The sequence below is a fragment of the Corvus kubaryi genome, unplaced genomic scaffold (assembly GCF_017639235.1).
Source record: "Corvus kubaryi isolate FWS band 111438036 unplaced genomic scaffold, C.kubaryi_AGA036_p1.0 split2-37374, whole genome shotgun sequence".
NCBI lineage: Eukaryota > Metazoa > Chordata > Aves > Passeriformes > Corvidae > Corvus > Corvus kubaryi.
The window spans coordinates 2,311,280-2,324,975 of record NW_024582082.1 but is presented as its reverse complement, the minus strand read 5'-3'; the positions used below and the strand labels follow the sequence as shown (position 1 = coordinate 2,324,975).

The window sequence follows — 13,696 nt, the reverse complement described above, 5'->3', positions numbered from 1 at the left end:
GTTTAAAGTGGGTGCCAGGTGCTGTCACCAGTGATTAATGGGTTCTGGGAGTCCTATGTCAGCCCTGCCAGTGGCTTCAGGGGAGGTGGAACTGGTTGCAGGAAACAAAATAAGTGAACAAAGTGAGCTTTGGAGATGGCTGGGCAGTGGCTGAGGGGGGCAGGTCCTGCTTTATCTCTGGCCATGATATGGGGCCAAAGAGCTCTGGGAAAGGGAGCTCAGTTAAAAAGAAAGGAAAACAAAAAATCATAGAATGGTTTGAGTTGGAAGGGTCCTTAAAGACCCTCTAGTTCCAACCTCTCTGCCATGTGCAGAGATTTCTTCCACATTAGGCCAGGTTGAAAAAGCCATCCAAAAACCCCATTGCAAAACCCCACACCCCACTGTTGTAGAAGAGGTGTTTTAAGGAGAAAAGAGGTTTTGTTGCCTCTGCCAGAGCCTGATTCAGTGCTGTTTGGCTGCCATGGAATATGGGGTAGACTGGAAAACTGGGGGTGAAACAATGGAGCAGTGTTGGGCTTAAGAGCCCCTTAACCGTGGGGGACAGGGATGGGTTCAGGCTGCCCCTGGCATCTTGTGGAATTTCTGTGGAGCTGATGGGAGATGTTCCTCCCTTACAGCCACTCTTGGCTGCAGTGGCTGTAAGGGAGGAACAGTGCCTTCCACTAGCAGGTGCCGTGGGCAGTGACTTCAGGGGAAAGGGAAGTTGGAGGTTTTATCCTGACCTCCAAGTATGTTCAGCTCCCTTCCAGTCACTGCTTGGATTGGCAGGATCCTCGATCCCTGTATTGGAGAGATAAGGGGTCCCTATGTTTCTTGTATGTGGAGTTCTTACAAGGCTGTTTCCACTCTGAGCAGACATTTGATGATGTCTTTCCAGACATCTACAGGGATCCATGTGCCAAGTATTGTTATAATACGTACTTCATAAGAACATAAGTATTCATATTTCATGTAGCGTTAGGAAGATATTAATGAGGATTGCATGCAGTTTTCAATCCCAAAATGAAACAAAGCTGGGCTTTTTTGCATACCTTTAAAATTTGGTCTAATCCTGGCATCATATCCCGAAGTTCGCCCCATCAACTTATCCAAGAAATCCGAAGGAGACATGGGTTTGGGGGCAGAGCGAGCTGCTGCTTCAGCTTCTTTGGAGGCTGCCAGGCTGTGCAAGTAGAAATAAAGAGGAGGTTTCAGTGTGTATCCCATGCTGGGGAGGGCTTGGGGTCCAGAAACATAGCAGTCAGCATCTTATTCCTGCTGAGGCAGGATGGGTACCCATGTGAATTCCTAATGAGGCTGGTCTCAGCTAATTTGTTTGCCCAGCCCAAACATCTCCAAATACAGAATCCCAGCTGCCACCAAAGTAGAAGAGAGATGATGAGTAGTGAAAATCCTTTTGTGAGTTTAGGTATAGCTCCTTAGCGTGCCACTAAATTACAAATGTGAACTCTGGCGCTGAGCTCCCCAGGTAAAATACACTCTGAGATTAGCCTTGGGCAGCAATTACTGCTTAATTACAGGGCAAATAGGAAGGAGCATATTCAGTACTCAGTATGATTTTCCAAAAGGCAGGTAGGATCAGAGGAATCTGGAGTTTGAGGTTTAAATGAGCACCACGTGATGGTACAGCTCGTGCAGAGTCTTTGGGGCTGTAGGGGAGAGGGGTGTTTTTGCTGATCAGTCCAGCCTTTGCTATTGGTACCTGCAGTGCAGGGTCTGAGATTAACACAAAACTGGAGTGTGGTCCTGAAATTATATACTCATATTGGATCGAAGATGAAAGGAAGGGAATCTTTCTGGGACCTGTATGGCCTTTTGGGCAGATAGAGTGAAATCATGAATTTATCTGTAGAAGACAAAAGCCTGTGGCTGGCAGTGTGCCTTCTGACTCGATGGTAGTCTGCAAGATCTGCAGGGTGGTGATTTGGGCTTAGGAAGTCTGTTGTTGCCATCTACACAGGAACAAGCTACCCTTGATATTAGGTGCTCATTTGCAGCTTTGCAGGAAGGTTTGACTTTGTGACAGGAACAGACACTGCTCAGTACCTTCCCTCTGGTTGTATGGTTTCTACTTGAATGCCAGTGTGTTCCCAGGCTGCAAGTGTTGAGTAAAATTGCCTAGGCTATCCAAAAAATCCCCCAAACCACCTATGCAATGTGCTTAGGGCGAGAGCTGTGTCTGCCTGTGGGCTCAGGTGCCTGGTGCTGGGTAGAGCCTGCAGGCAGCATTGCAATGCAAATGCACGATGAGCCAAAGGAAGCTGCTCAGGAGGAAGTGAGGCCATTGCTTCACACTTTGCAAATCTCCTGAATTTTCTGAAATACAAAGGCTGTGTGGGATTGGTGAGCAGCCCCTGAAAGAGCAGCTGGGAGGTCTAAGGGTTTACAACAGGCACAGGATATTTGGCTACACATCCTCAGAAATGACACCAGAGTCCTCCAACAGCATGAGGGCCTCACCTCGGGAAGTTTTGCAGTAGTCAAACCTGCAGGAGTAGTGCTAAAAACTGACACAAGATCTTTTGGGAAGAATTTAGGACTGTAAATATGCATGGTATTAATGTGATCCTGCCCCCAAAGATGAGTTCTTCCAATGCAAGTTTGAGCTGAAACCCCAAAGAGACATGATATCTTGACAAGAGCCATTTTGAACCATTTTGTTCCTCAGAACTTCAAAAAACAGATGGGATTCAACAGTGCTTGGGTGCATAATTTCAAAATCAGGAATCTGGTAACCTGCATTGCATTGACTTTCTTTTCTGGTGTCAGCAGCGATGGCTTGCCAAGCCTTGGTTTTCAATCCTGCAAACTCACAACTGCAGTCTGGCTCCTTTTGCAAGTTGCAACAGGGTTCTCTGATTGCTGGATTTTTAACTGTTAAAAGTAGTTTAATTTGCAGTGAAGAGGGGAGATGAATTCCAGATCACTTCCAGTGAGAGCCTAAACCTAGGATTTTATTCACTCCTTTGTGTATTCCCAATCCACTCCCGCTGGCTGTATCTGAATGGGCTGATGCACATCCTGCTCGGTGGTGATGTGACAAGGTGTGGATCTTGCTACAACCATGTCCCCTTTCTTGTCTTGTCCCCATCTCTGCCCCAAGAAAATATGCAAAGCAGAACCAATGTGTTTCAGGTGTAAATGGGGTTGTGGAATGGGCGATGTTTTTTAATTTAATTTGTTTTTAGAAGGAAAGCAACAGGGTGCAATTGATCTGCAAATGCAGAAGAAGAAACCTGGGAGTGGGAGGACAATCAATACTGGGCTTGACTACTGCATTCCAATGGAGTGTCTGCATGGCAATAAGTCCAGAGAAAAGATTTCAATTAAGCAGCAAATGACTTGGTAACCAAAGACTTCTGCCACTTCAGCAAGATGCCAGACAGTGCAATATACTGATTTCTTCTCATTAACTGTAGACTAGAAGAATATATGGAAATGGAAAATTTGTGTGGGAGGGTAGAGGCAATACAAACCTAATAAGCATCTAATAATCTTTAAGTGGAAAAAGATAATTAGAAAGTGCAATTCCCCTGGCATTTGTTTTAAAAAATGAGGTGGAAAAGCACAGGAATTGGTGCTCATCTTTCCTGTAAATTCAGTGTGAAAGCCTTTATTGAGTATATTCACTCCACTTCCAAGGAGTGCGTCTGTACTTCTTGGGTGCTATTTTCTGATCCTTTCTGCATCAAAGTTGCAGGTAAATGAATTTCATGGGCTCAGTTCCTGCATGGTAATAAATATTGATAACTGAATGGTATAAGTGAAGCCCAGAAACCTCTGGGAGAGGACAAGCCTCTCACAGCCCCACTGCTTTCTGGAGCTTCATGTCTGTCTCTGGGAGCAACTTTGGGGATGTGCTGAAACTGTCACACAAGGCTTCAGTGTCTTGATACATGTTTTAAAATCTGTCTGGCTGCTGTGTGGTGTTGACCTGGGAATGGTGAGTTCTGAGTGCCCTCCAGTTTGTTTGGTTACTAGAGGCTTTCCTAAAACTGGACTCCCCCTGGGTTTAACAAGAAAAGGCAAGAAAGCAGTGCCTAGGGATCAGCAAAGCCTTTCCAGCAGCAGGCAGCTGAGTCTACTCTCTAGATTAGAAAAAATGGTAGAAAACACCACTGGAAGCTACAGAGAGGCTGATCCACCCCACTGCTTTAGGTGGATGGATTCTATCTAGCAGAGCCCCAAAATCTTCACTCGAGTTGTGACAGCTGAGCTTTGCAATGGCAGCTTAGCTCAGACAGCACCCAAAAAAGCTGCCAGCTTCCTCTGTCTTCCAGGTTTGTCTGGACTACTGCTATATGTGTTGCCTTGGGAGCTTTCTGGGATTTTCTCCATCCCTTAGTCCTTCCAGAACACCCTCGAAAGTCCCACAGGACTGTTTGTCTCCTGGCTCAGCAGAGACAAGGAGAGGGAAATTGCCAAGTGATTTGAAAATTATTGGCAATAGAAGAGAATTGGAAATTTAGTGTGGGTTGTTGTGTTGCTCAGAGAGAAGATTTATTCTGTGAATAAACAAAGGGAGGCAAAGCCTGTAACAAACCCACCGAGGATGGAGTTTGCATTGGTGTAAGAGTTGTCTGAGCCGAGCGTCTTGGCGCATTTTAATAGCAGTCAGACAGCGGCTTATCTTATTTATGCTGCTGTAATCCCTAGTGGATCTGGCTGAGAAAGTGCCATCAGGCAATCATCACAGCAGCTACAATGGGAAGGATCTCTTCAAAGGGTCGATGAACTAGCATAATCTTTTGTGATATTAGTGCTGGTGTGTAAACAGACACCCGCAAGCCCCTGGGAGGTCCAGCCCACGAGCAGGATGTCAAGGTGGTGGAGATGAGCATCCCAGCAGCTCAGGATTGCATTCCTTAAAAGAGAGCAGCCAAGCCTTGCAGGACACCTCTTGCTGGTTTTTCCCAGCCTATGCAGGCATTATTTACTCTGTCTGCATCATTTTGTTTCAGCTAAACAGATGATATATTCTTATAAACAATTATTTGGCTTAGGAAGTGGCTGTTCTGCAGTCTGGATGTGTCTGTTCACTTGACTCCTGGCTCCCCAGCTGGCTGTTTCCTCCTCTTCCTCCTCCCATTTGCATGATCCTTGAGCAATATTTTTATACTTTTTTTTTGGCTGTGGCTATGGTTGTCCATCTAATTAAGTCCAGCATCACAAAATGCCCCATTCTGGCTGAACGCTGATACTGAGAAATATCTTTTTGTTTGTTTGTTTTTTTCCTTTTCAGAGAGGAGTGATGAAGGAATTTAATTAGCACAGGGCCTCTATTCCCTTGTCAAATAATTTAATTGCTAATCATTAATTCTGAGTGTAAAAAAATTATGTCTGGCAGCAGAAACAAACTGTTGCAAAACAAGCGTTTTTTATCTCTCTGCAAAGTGTGGAAGGCACAGGTCCCTGTGAAGGTAAAATGGTGCCACATCAGTGGCTCAGGAGAAGTGGGATCTCTGCAGGCTGGGGAAATAGAAGATACCTGATCCGCTGCCCTGGTTCTGTGCTGCTCAGCAAAGGTTTCTGAAGTGGTTTGTTCGGGGTTTTAAATTTTATTTTTGAGACACAGCAAGCCAGAAACCTTGGCAGGGATGTGTTGGGGAATAGTGTTCAGGTGAGCTGCCTCACACATTTTTCCTTCAAATGTGATGTGTTCTATAAGTAGATATCCCAGGGGAGGGAAATATCCATCAGGACTGAGGCAGGCTGAGGCGAGCAGAATAACTGCTTCCCCCATTACCTTCAAAGCCAGGCTGGGGCAGTGCTGGGGCTTGGGGATGCGGGAGAATTCATCAGCTTCATTTTATTGACTCCAGCAGGCGCTGAGAGGTGCAGTTGCAAAGAGAACAGTAGATAGCTGGGCACAAAAAGGAATCATGCTGTCCATGATTAGCAAGTGCTGCCCATGGTAACTCCCTCCTTCCTCTTTCTGAACTCTCTCCCTGGGAACAGAAGCCCCTGAGCAGATCCTGGAGCTCAGCAGAGCCCAGCCTGGATTCAGCCTCTGCTCATGCTGGGGCTGCCTGCCTCTCTCTTCTCCTCAGCAGCAGGAAGGACAGATTGTCCTGGTGAAAAGAAAAAGGGGCAGCCCTAAACTCTGCACCCAGACATTTATTTCTGACTGCACACCAATATGTTATCTGCAGGGAAATGCTGCCAGACCCTTGCTGGGAAGGCTTGGCAGAGACTGCAAGCAGACTTTTTATTTTAATGATTAGATTTACTATCAAAATTAATAGCACAATCAATATTGATATGCAATTCAATTAAATAGGATGAAACTCACTGCCTGTGTGTTTTTCTCCATCACCTTGTTTGAGTTCCTGGCCTGCAGCATCAGAGGTGGACAGAAGGAAGAGTGGAGGTGTGTGGGAGAAGAGAGCCCCACTACTGAAATGTTGGCCCATCCTGGTGCTGAGTAGAAGGAGCTGTGGGCAGTACAGATGTGCTGGTTGCCCAGTAGTGATCTCAAACCTTTGGTCATGCTCAGCTGCCCATGTGTTACAGCCCCTGGCATGTGGGTGTGGGGTGTGCTCAGGAGTGAATTTAAAAGTTAATTCTCAGAGGTGGGAAGGGAATTTGGACTTGGTTGTTTTCTTAGTTCAGCTGAGTGTTTATGCAGGAGAGGCAGGGAGCAGTCCTGGGTGTTCAAACAGGATAGGAAAGTAGATTTGTACAGTGAGACTGGAGAAATACGGAAACCAAGAACCTGTGGGGAGATCTCACTCTGAGAAGGAAATGGGCAATGAGCTATTATTTGTCCCCATTAGTGGCAGGAGGATGGGGACAGGAAAGAAAGAGTGGGTTTGTTAAATGTCTCTGTCCTGGGTGGCTGTGCTCTGTTGCTGTGAGCTCTTTAAACCAGTTCTAGCTCTTGCACCAGAAGTAACTGCATTGCAGTAGTCACAGGATGTAATCAGTTAAAGTTTAACCCAAAGGATCCCAAAACACTCTCAAAGGTCCTGCACAATCCATGTTGTCACTGGCCCCTGTGGCTGTACACGAGGAGAGGAGCTGGGAGGCATTTCTTCACTGACCTCAGGGAATTAACCCTCTGTGATCATTCCCATCCAGGGAAAGCTGTAACAACTTAAGAGGAGTGAGAAAAATCTCTTCAGACTGCAGCATTCTGGTGTCTCTGTGCTCCACTGCCACGTTCCTGCAGCCCATGGCTCCTATGCCATATGGCAAAACACTTTGTCCAGAGCTATAAACCATCCCAATTACACTGATTAACTCTATGGAAAGGCACCAGCACTTGGAACATTTGCTGACGCTGCCTGGACAGAGCAATAAGAAAATAATAAATGATTAGAGAATTGGCTGGGGGGAGGAGAAATCTGCATGTTGTATATAGTTGGGATGGGAAGAGCACAGGGAGACCAATAAATTGCATGGGAATAGTGCTCAGTTTTGTGCTGGGTCTCTGCTCTCCACAAGGATTTTTGTTGTTGGTCACTCTTGCTTATTGCCTACTAAAAGAAAAGTGTTTGTTAAATTCATTTTTGAGCCACAGGCACTATCTCTAGTGATTTTTTAAACTGTTCCCTCTTCCAGAAGCATCTACAGCTCTTGGAGCACACACAGTGGTTTTCTGGAGATGTATGATCCTAAGCCTCTGAGACAGGTTTGAAAAGAGTTCAAACAACAGAGAAGCACAAGTCAAAGCTTGGGTTTTAATCACTTGTGAGATAAATCCAGCAAACACTAACACTGACTCTTACCTGTGCCTATACTGAGAGCCTTACAAAAAAAATAAAGTTATAATTACTTTTTCTTTTTTTGGTTGAAAAACAAAGGGGAAAAGCATCCTTGCAAAGACAAAGGCATGTGTCTGTAGCTTCACACACGCACACTCTGAATATTCCTTTTAAAGTCAGAGGGGCTAGTCAGATATTCAAAGTCATGCATAAACAGCCCTCCTGAAGGCAGTAAATAAAGGGGGAAAATGTCTTTACAAGATGCAACTTCACAATCTAGGTAAGAATATTCTCTTTACTGATGTGCTCCTGATTTAGTGTTTGGAGGGAGAGCTGCAATGGGAACCTCAATTGACGTCAGAGGGTTTTAGATCACAGACCAGACAAGTGTCAGAGAATTACGAGAAATCGTGGCTGCTCTTCTATCTATAGCTCTGCAGTCGCGTTTTCACCAGTTCAAATAGCTCACCTATGGCAGCTTTTTAGAAATTAGTTTTAGTTTAAGGATTTATGCTGCTCGTTAAGATTGGGTAAGGATACTGTTACTTTTTTTTTTGCTAAATCAGAAGTGGTATGAATAGAATTCTTTTAAGAGATGTGACATGTAGTGCAGAGTGGTGGTGAGTTTTATCTTCTGAAATGGAACTTTTTGCTGCAGATCCTTTGAAGAGGTCTCCTGAGCTAACCTGTGTAACCTACCTACAAAACCATGGGTCCTGTGGTGGAACTGGGGCTCTCTGATGAATTCTGTGCTGTGTAAAATGAGTTGTGTGACGAGAGCACTCATGTTGATGTTTTCTGATGGAATTGGTTGTTGTCATTGCAACACAAATACCCTGCTAGACTTGAATGTTTCCTCTGTGCCATCTGTGATTCCTGGTGTAATTTATCAGTTTATTCATGAGCAATGATGAAATGTAACTTCTGGAATGAATGGCTAAGCCCTGGGTTCCCTGCCCAGGAGGGATCATCATCTCCTCACTCCAGGTGCCTTCTGACTTTGTTTTGTCAGGGATCTGAAGAAACCAAACTCCACTTTTTCAGCCCTGGTGCAGGAGGGCAAGTTGTGTTTGAGGCTGCTGCTTTGTCAGCCCCACTGCCAGGAGATTATTTCAAAGCCCATAGCTCTGTGTCAGAGTGTGATGGATGGGGCTGGAAGCTGGACAATGCTTGCAATTCCCAGGCCCGTGGGGTGGCAGGAGAGGTGGGATGCACACATTTCGGTTTGTAAATGAGATCTTGGGAGACCTGGTGCAGGAAAGAATTCTGTGTTGTGTGTGGGTGTGCCAGCAACTATTGGCCTGGTCAGCAGTGATTCCAGAGGGTGAAAGCACTGGGAGCAAACAGAGAGGATTGTAAACATCCCCCACAGAAAGTCACTTTTGTGTCCGGAGCCTGTCTTGACAATTCTTACGAGATAAGAAAGGGGTCCCTCAGCCAGGATCTCAGAGCTTCTCCACTCCTCACTGAGGAGTGTGGTGACCACAGCCTGCTGTAATGGGGGACTGAACCCATCTTGCCCAGGCACTCTTGCCACCAGCAAGGACATTTGGAGATAAGGCTTTTTTAAAGGGTGCTGATAACAGCTGGCCCTTGCAAGCTTTCAGGTTTTACAACTCCCCCATAAAAGAGGGGAGAAGGGGTCTGTGCTCGAGGCTTTATACAATGCATCTTTTTACTGGCATCAGCCGAAATAAAAGAATAAAAACAAAATTGGAGGAAATCATGTAAAGGTGAGCAAGCCATGATTTTGTCTGGATTTCCTGCACAATTCCTGGCTCAGCTGCGTTTTGCTGCTGAGCCGGGTGCGTGCGGCAGTGGTGCGATCCACCCCTGATCCCACTTGTGCTGCTGCTTAATTGATTTGTGTGTTTGCTCCGGCCCTGCCGGGGCTGGGCGACGGGATTTGCATTCTGGGCGAGCGGTCGCAGGCGCCGCTGGCAGGGCGAGGGGAGCTGCTGTCGGCAGCTCTGCTCTGAAGGCAGCCAGGGGATGATTGATGGCACTGCAAGCCCTGCTCCTCCAGCCATGCGACACTCCTGGTCCTGGCAACCCCCTGGTGCTCTGTTCCCTTTCCACCCACCCCACAAGGAGGCACTGATAAAGACAAGAGGGTTCCCAGGCTGTCTGCTAAGGCACTTGGGTATTTTGCCTTTTTTTTCCCCCCCCCCTTTTTTTTAGCAGGCTGTGAGCCTCAATGGAAGAGCAAAAAAGCAGAAATCAAAAGGAAAGCACGGGTGCTAAAGGGTGTTCTTTTGTTTTCCCCTCCCTCTCAAAATCCATATTTTGTGGGGTTTGGTAAATTAAGATTTCTCCTGCTCTTCTTGCTGGCACTTATACCCAGCAGAGATGTATTTACCGGATGCCAAGTGTGCCCATGTACCAGCCAGATGTGGTGCAGTCCCCAAATCAGCAGCTCACCGTGATGCATTGTATGGATGGATTAATTGTCTGCATGATGGGGAGAGCTCAGCTCCTGTAAACGAGGGGTTTACACCTGCCTCCATTTATTTCTGTTCTCCCTCTGGGCTTTGGCCTTGCTGAGGGGAGGACAAATACTGCATTTCTGGATTTTTTTCAGGTTTTGCGCATTAGTCTCTTGAAGCATTGGAGAGATTTAAGAGCAGCTTGGAGGTGTGTATGGGATCGATAGTACCGGTGGGATCAGAGCAAGCAGGACCAGATCAGCTGGACTGTATCAGCACTTTCCCAAGAGGGGAAGGGAACTGTAACACTTTGCACCAATCCTGGCTAAGAAATCCCAATGCAAACCACCTCCTCTGGAGGGAAATGGTTTCTGTTCTGTCTGGCTTTGTAAAGAGAAATGTAAATTGTTTGGATACTTTGGGGGAAGGGTGAGAGAAAAGAGATCAGTGAATTTTTTTGTCTCTTTAAAGGGAACTGACCTGCTGAATTAGCAATACTTTATTATGCCAGGTGCAATGCAAAAGTTGCCTGTTCAAGGCTGTGCAAGTAGGTCTGGAAATCAGCAGCCAGACACTCTGGTGTTGAGCTGTCTGGTCATGGCTGGTAATGATCCTTCCAGTGCCTTGCAGGAGGAATCCGTGCTTCTCTCACTCCTTCCTTTTTGCTTCATTTATCCCAAGTTGGTGTTGGGTTTTGGTGTGTTATTGGTTTGGGTTTTTGTTCTTTTGTTGGATTTGTTTTTCCGAACTAAAGTTATCAAAAGTTCTTGGAATTATTTTTTTCATCCATCAAAAAATTGAATCAACCTGTGGTGGGGAGGGTGTGCTGGAATGACATTTTTAGCTTTTAAAAGCTTACGATTAATCTTTTCTCTTGGAAGGTGTGAGGTGCACAAGTGTAACCATAGTTCATAAGAATAACAATAATTTGTGCTCTTGCTGATAGATAAAGGTCAGTAGGAACATGCCAGGTAATGAGAGCAAAAGGGTAATTTACTGGAAATAGTGAAACCCTGATTTAATGTGTCACAACACTGAGAGCTGATACAGGCAAATAAACCAGATGGAAGTCATAATTTGTTAACAGTCTATCTGTTGTCTTAACACTGATCACTTTGGGATCTCAGAAAAGCTCCAGGTTATAGAAAATAAGCAAGTGAGAATAGGTGATGTGATTTGACATAATTAAATGTTGTGAGTTTGATTTGGATGTAGTGATTTTTAAAATGTGATTTATTTTTTTAAGACCCTTATCTTTCATCAGTGCCTAAATAGCAATTATATTAATTAGGTGGTCTGACATCTTGTTCTTAACACTGGAATTTGGAGAGTCCTTTTAACCTGCATCCTGGGATGAAATGAGAACAGGCCTTTCTGCTGGTTTCCTATTACAGATGAATGATTGCTGCTTGGTGCTAGGATAATAAAGTAATTTAATTTTGGACGTTGATTAACTTCTTAATTCAGATGTTGGGATCCTTTTCTATCCAGGTCAGCTCATGAGGGTTTGGTGAGATGAATTTCTTAAGCTAACGAGGGACGTGTTTGCCCAGGGCCAGGGGGAGCTGCCCTGTGCTGTTGCTTACAAGAGTTTTCCTTTCTGACTGGAATCACTTGGTCAGCAGCAGAGTGAACTTCCTGAGCCTTTTCCTGTGCTGTTAAATCTGGGACATTGAGCCAGAGGGCCCTTTGCTGCTGACTTGCTTTGTACCTAAGGGTCTCCAACACCTCTCATTGGAGAAGGAGAATAAGAATTCCCATGCCTAAATCCTCATTTTTGAAGGAAGTCTCTGTAGTGCCTTTGCATGTAAGGGCAGGGTCTGACCATTCCCTCCACATCTCGATCTCTTTGCAGAAGCAGCTTCTCTCAGGGGTTAGAACAGTAAATCTCTGTTCTGCCAGTGGGACTTGCTGCAATGTGGGGTAATGTTCAGAGCGAGCCAAGGTGGAAAGCCAGTCTACATTACTTAAAATCTGCGTGGCACCAGTGCCTCAGGGACCAAGGATGTTTTATTAGTCCATGTGAGAAACTGCAACATTCCTTGTAATGGTTTTGTTAAGCAAGCTGGTTATTTAGGGTTTTCCTGCTCTCTGTACCCCACCTAAGGAGGAGAGGAAGGGTGGTTTTTTCACAGACATTTGTGGAACCTTTCTTTTGCTCTGAACCATCCACAGAGCAGATCTGGAGTTGTTTAAGGCAGCTGTGTGGAGAAGAAGGTTAAGACTAGGCTGTTAGAAAGTGTTTTTCGAAATCTGTGTTGATTTGTCTTAATTGCCTAAAATGCAAGAGTCAGGATGAATGGATCAAAGTCCTTGCAGAAGGCAGGGTCCCAGACATTTTGTGCTTTTACTGTGATGACACCAAATTAATCTTTCTTTACAGAATGATTTACAAGGGTTTCTAGAATTGTCTACATCGTCACATTTTCAAACCTTGGCTACGTAACCCTTTTAACGGGGTCGCTAATGGGGCTATTAAAGGTTGCAGACCAAAGCAGCTAAAGAGTATCCTTAGAGCCACCTGGTCCAAGGCTTCGCTAAATCACTTTTATTTCATGGAGATGATGGACTCTGCAGAGGCACAACTTTTAGTAGATTTTAGTTAGCACGGGGAAAATAATCTGTGACTATTGAGAGTATCTGCTACACTGTTTATCTTGTGGCTCTGGAAGTCTCTAGTTAGGGCTTCGCTCATGGGCAACTGTGTAATGTTACCCATCCCTGCAGAGCTATAGCAGGAGCTTTAGAGATACGGTGCAGGTTATTCTTCTCTTTTTTCCCTTGCCTTTTCTCTTGTGGTATTTTCAAGGAGATGAAACCAGCAGCTCTGTAATAACCCCCTTTACTTGCCAAGACTGTTTCAGGAGAAGGTTTGTTTGTGGGCTTTTTTTGTCCCCATGAAGTTGAGGCATCATGTTCAGAGTGGCACCTTGTTGTTTTAAAAACTGGCGATGAAGAGCTGTGTTACTGACAGGAGGGAATATAAACACGCCAGTTGGAGCAATCCAATAGGGACTGAGGCTGGCAGCAACTTTTAGCCTGTGACTCACTTGGAGCAGTTGCCTTGAATCACTCCTGCTAGCTGACAGATTGTTGTTCAGAAGGGGCCTACTCTGATCTTGAGTCATGAAGGTCATGCTGCTGATTCTTGGTAATAGGACAAAAACCAGGCCCAAAGATTTTCAAAGCCTCACAGGACAGTGCCCAGTTGGGTAAGGTGTCAGTTCTAGGGCATCTTTTATCTCCTAATTTGTACAAGGTGCATTCCTACCTCCAGCTTACACAGTGGTGTTTCTGGACCACTACAGCTATTAAAATTTAGCGGTACAACAGAAAGTCCAGGCAAGATCATAACAGGATAAGGGAGCACTTTGTTCTGCATGAAGGAATTCACAACTGAACATTCAGTGTGTATAGTTACTTTGGGAGAATGATTGATTGTAAATGTCTCCACAGGTATAAGCAGGACATCTGGAAATCTGTGTCCAATATTGGCCCAAATTGTCCAATTTATTTTAAAGAACTGGCACTTTGCTTTACCTAGATACCTGTAAGGAAAGC

The 13,696-nt window shown here is 45.2% G+C and overlaps 1 protein-coding gene across 2 annotated transcripts in view; it reads right to left on the bottom strand.

Moving 5' to 3' along the window:
- The window catches only part of LOC121658155 (glycine receptor subunit alpha-1), a 39,532-nt gene that overhangs the window by 22,261 nt on the left and 3,575 nt on the right, over positions 1-13,696 (bottom strand). For both annotated transcript variants that reach the window (XM_042014693.1, XM_042014694.1), the window contains exon 2: positions 1,035-1,165. In XM_042014693.1, coding sequence (XP_041870627.1) covers positions 1,035-1,165 — 131 coding nt within the window. The remainder of the gene's footprint in view (positions 1-1,034; positions 1,166-13,696) is intronic.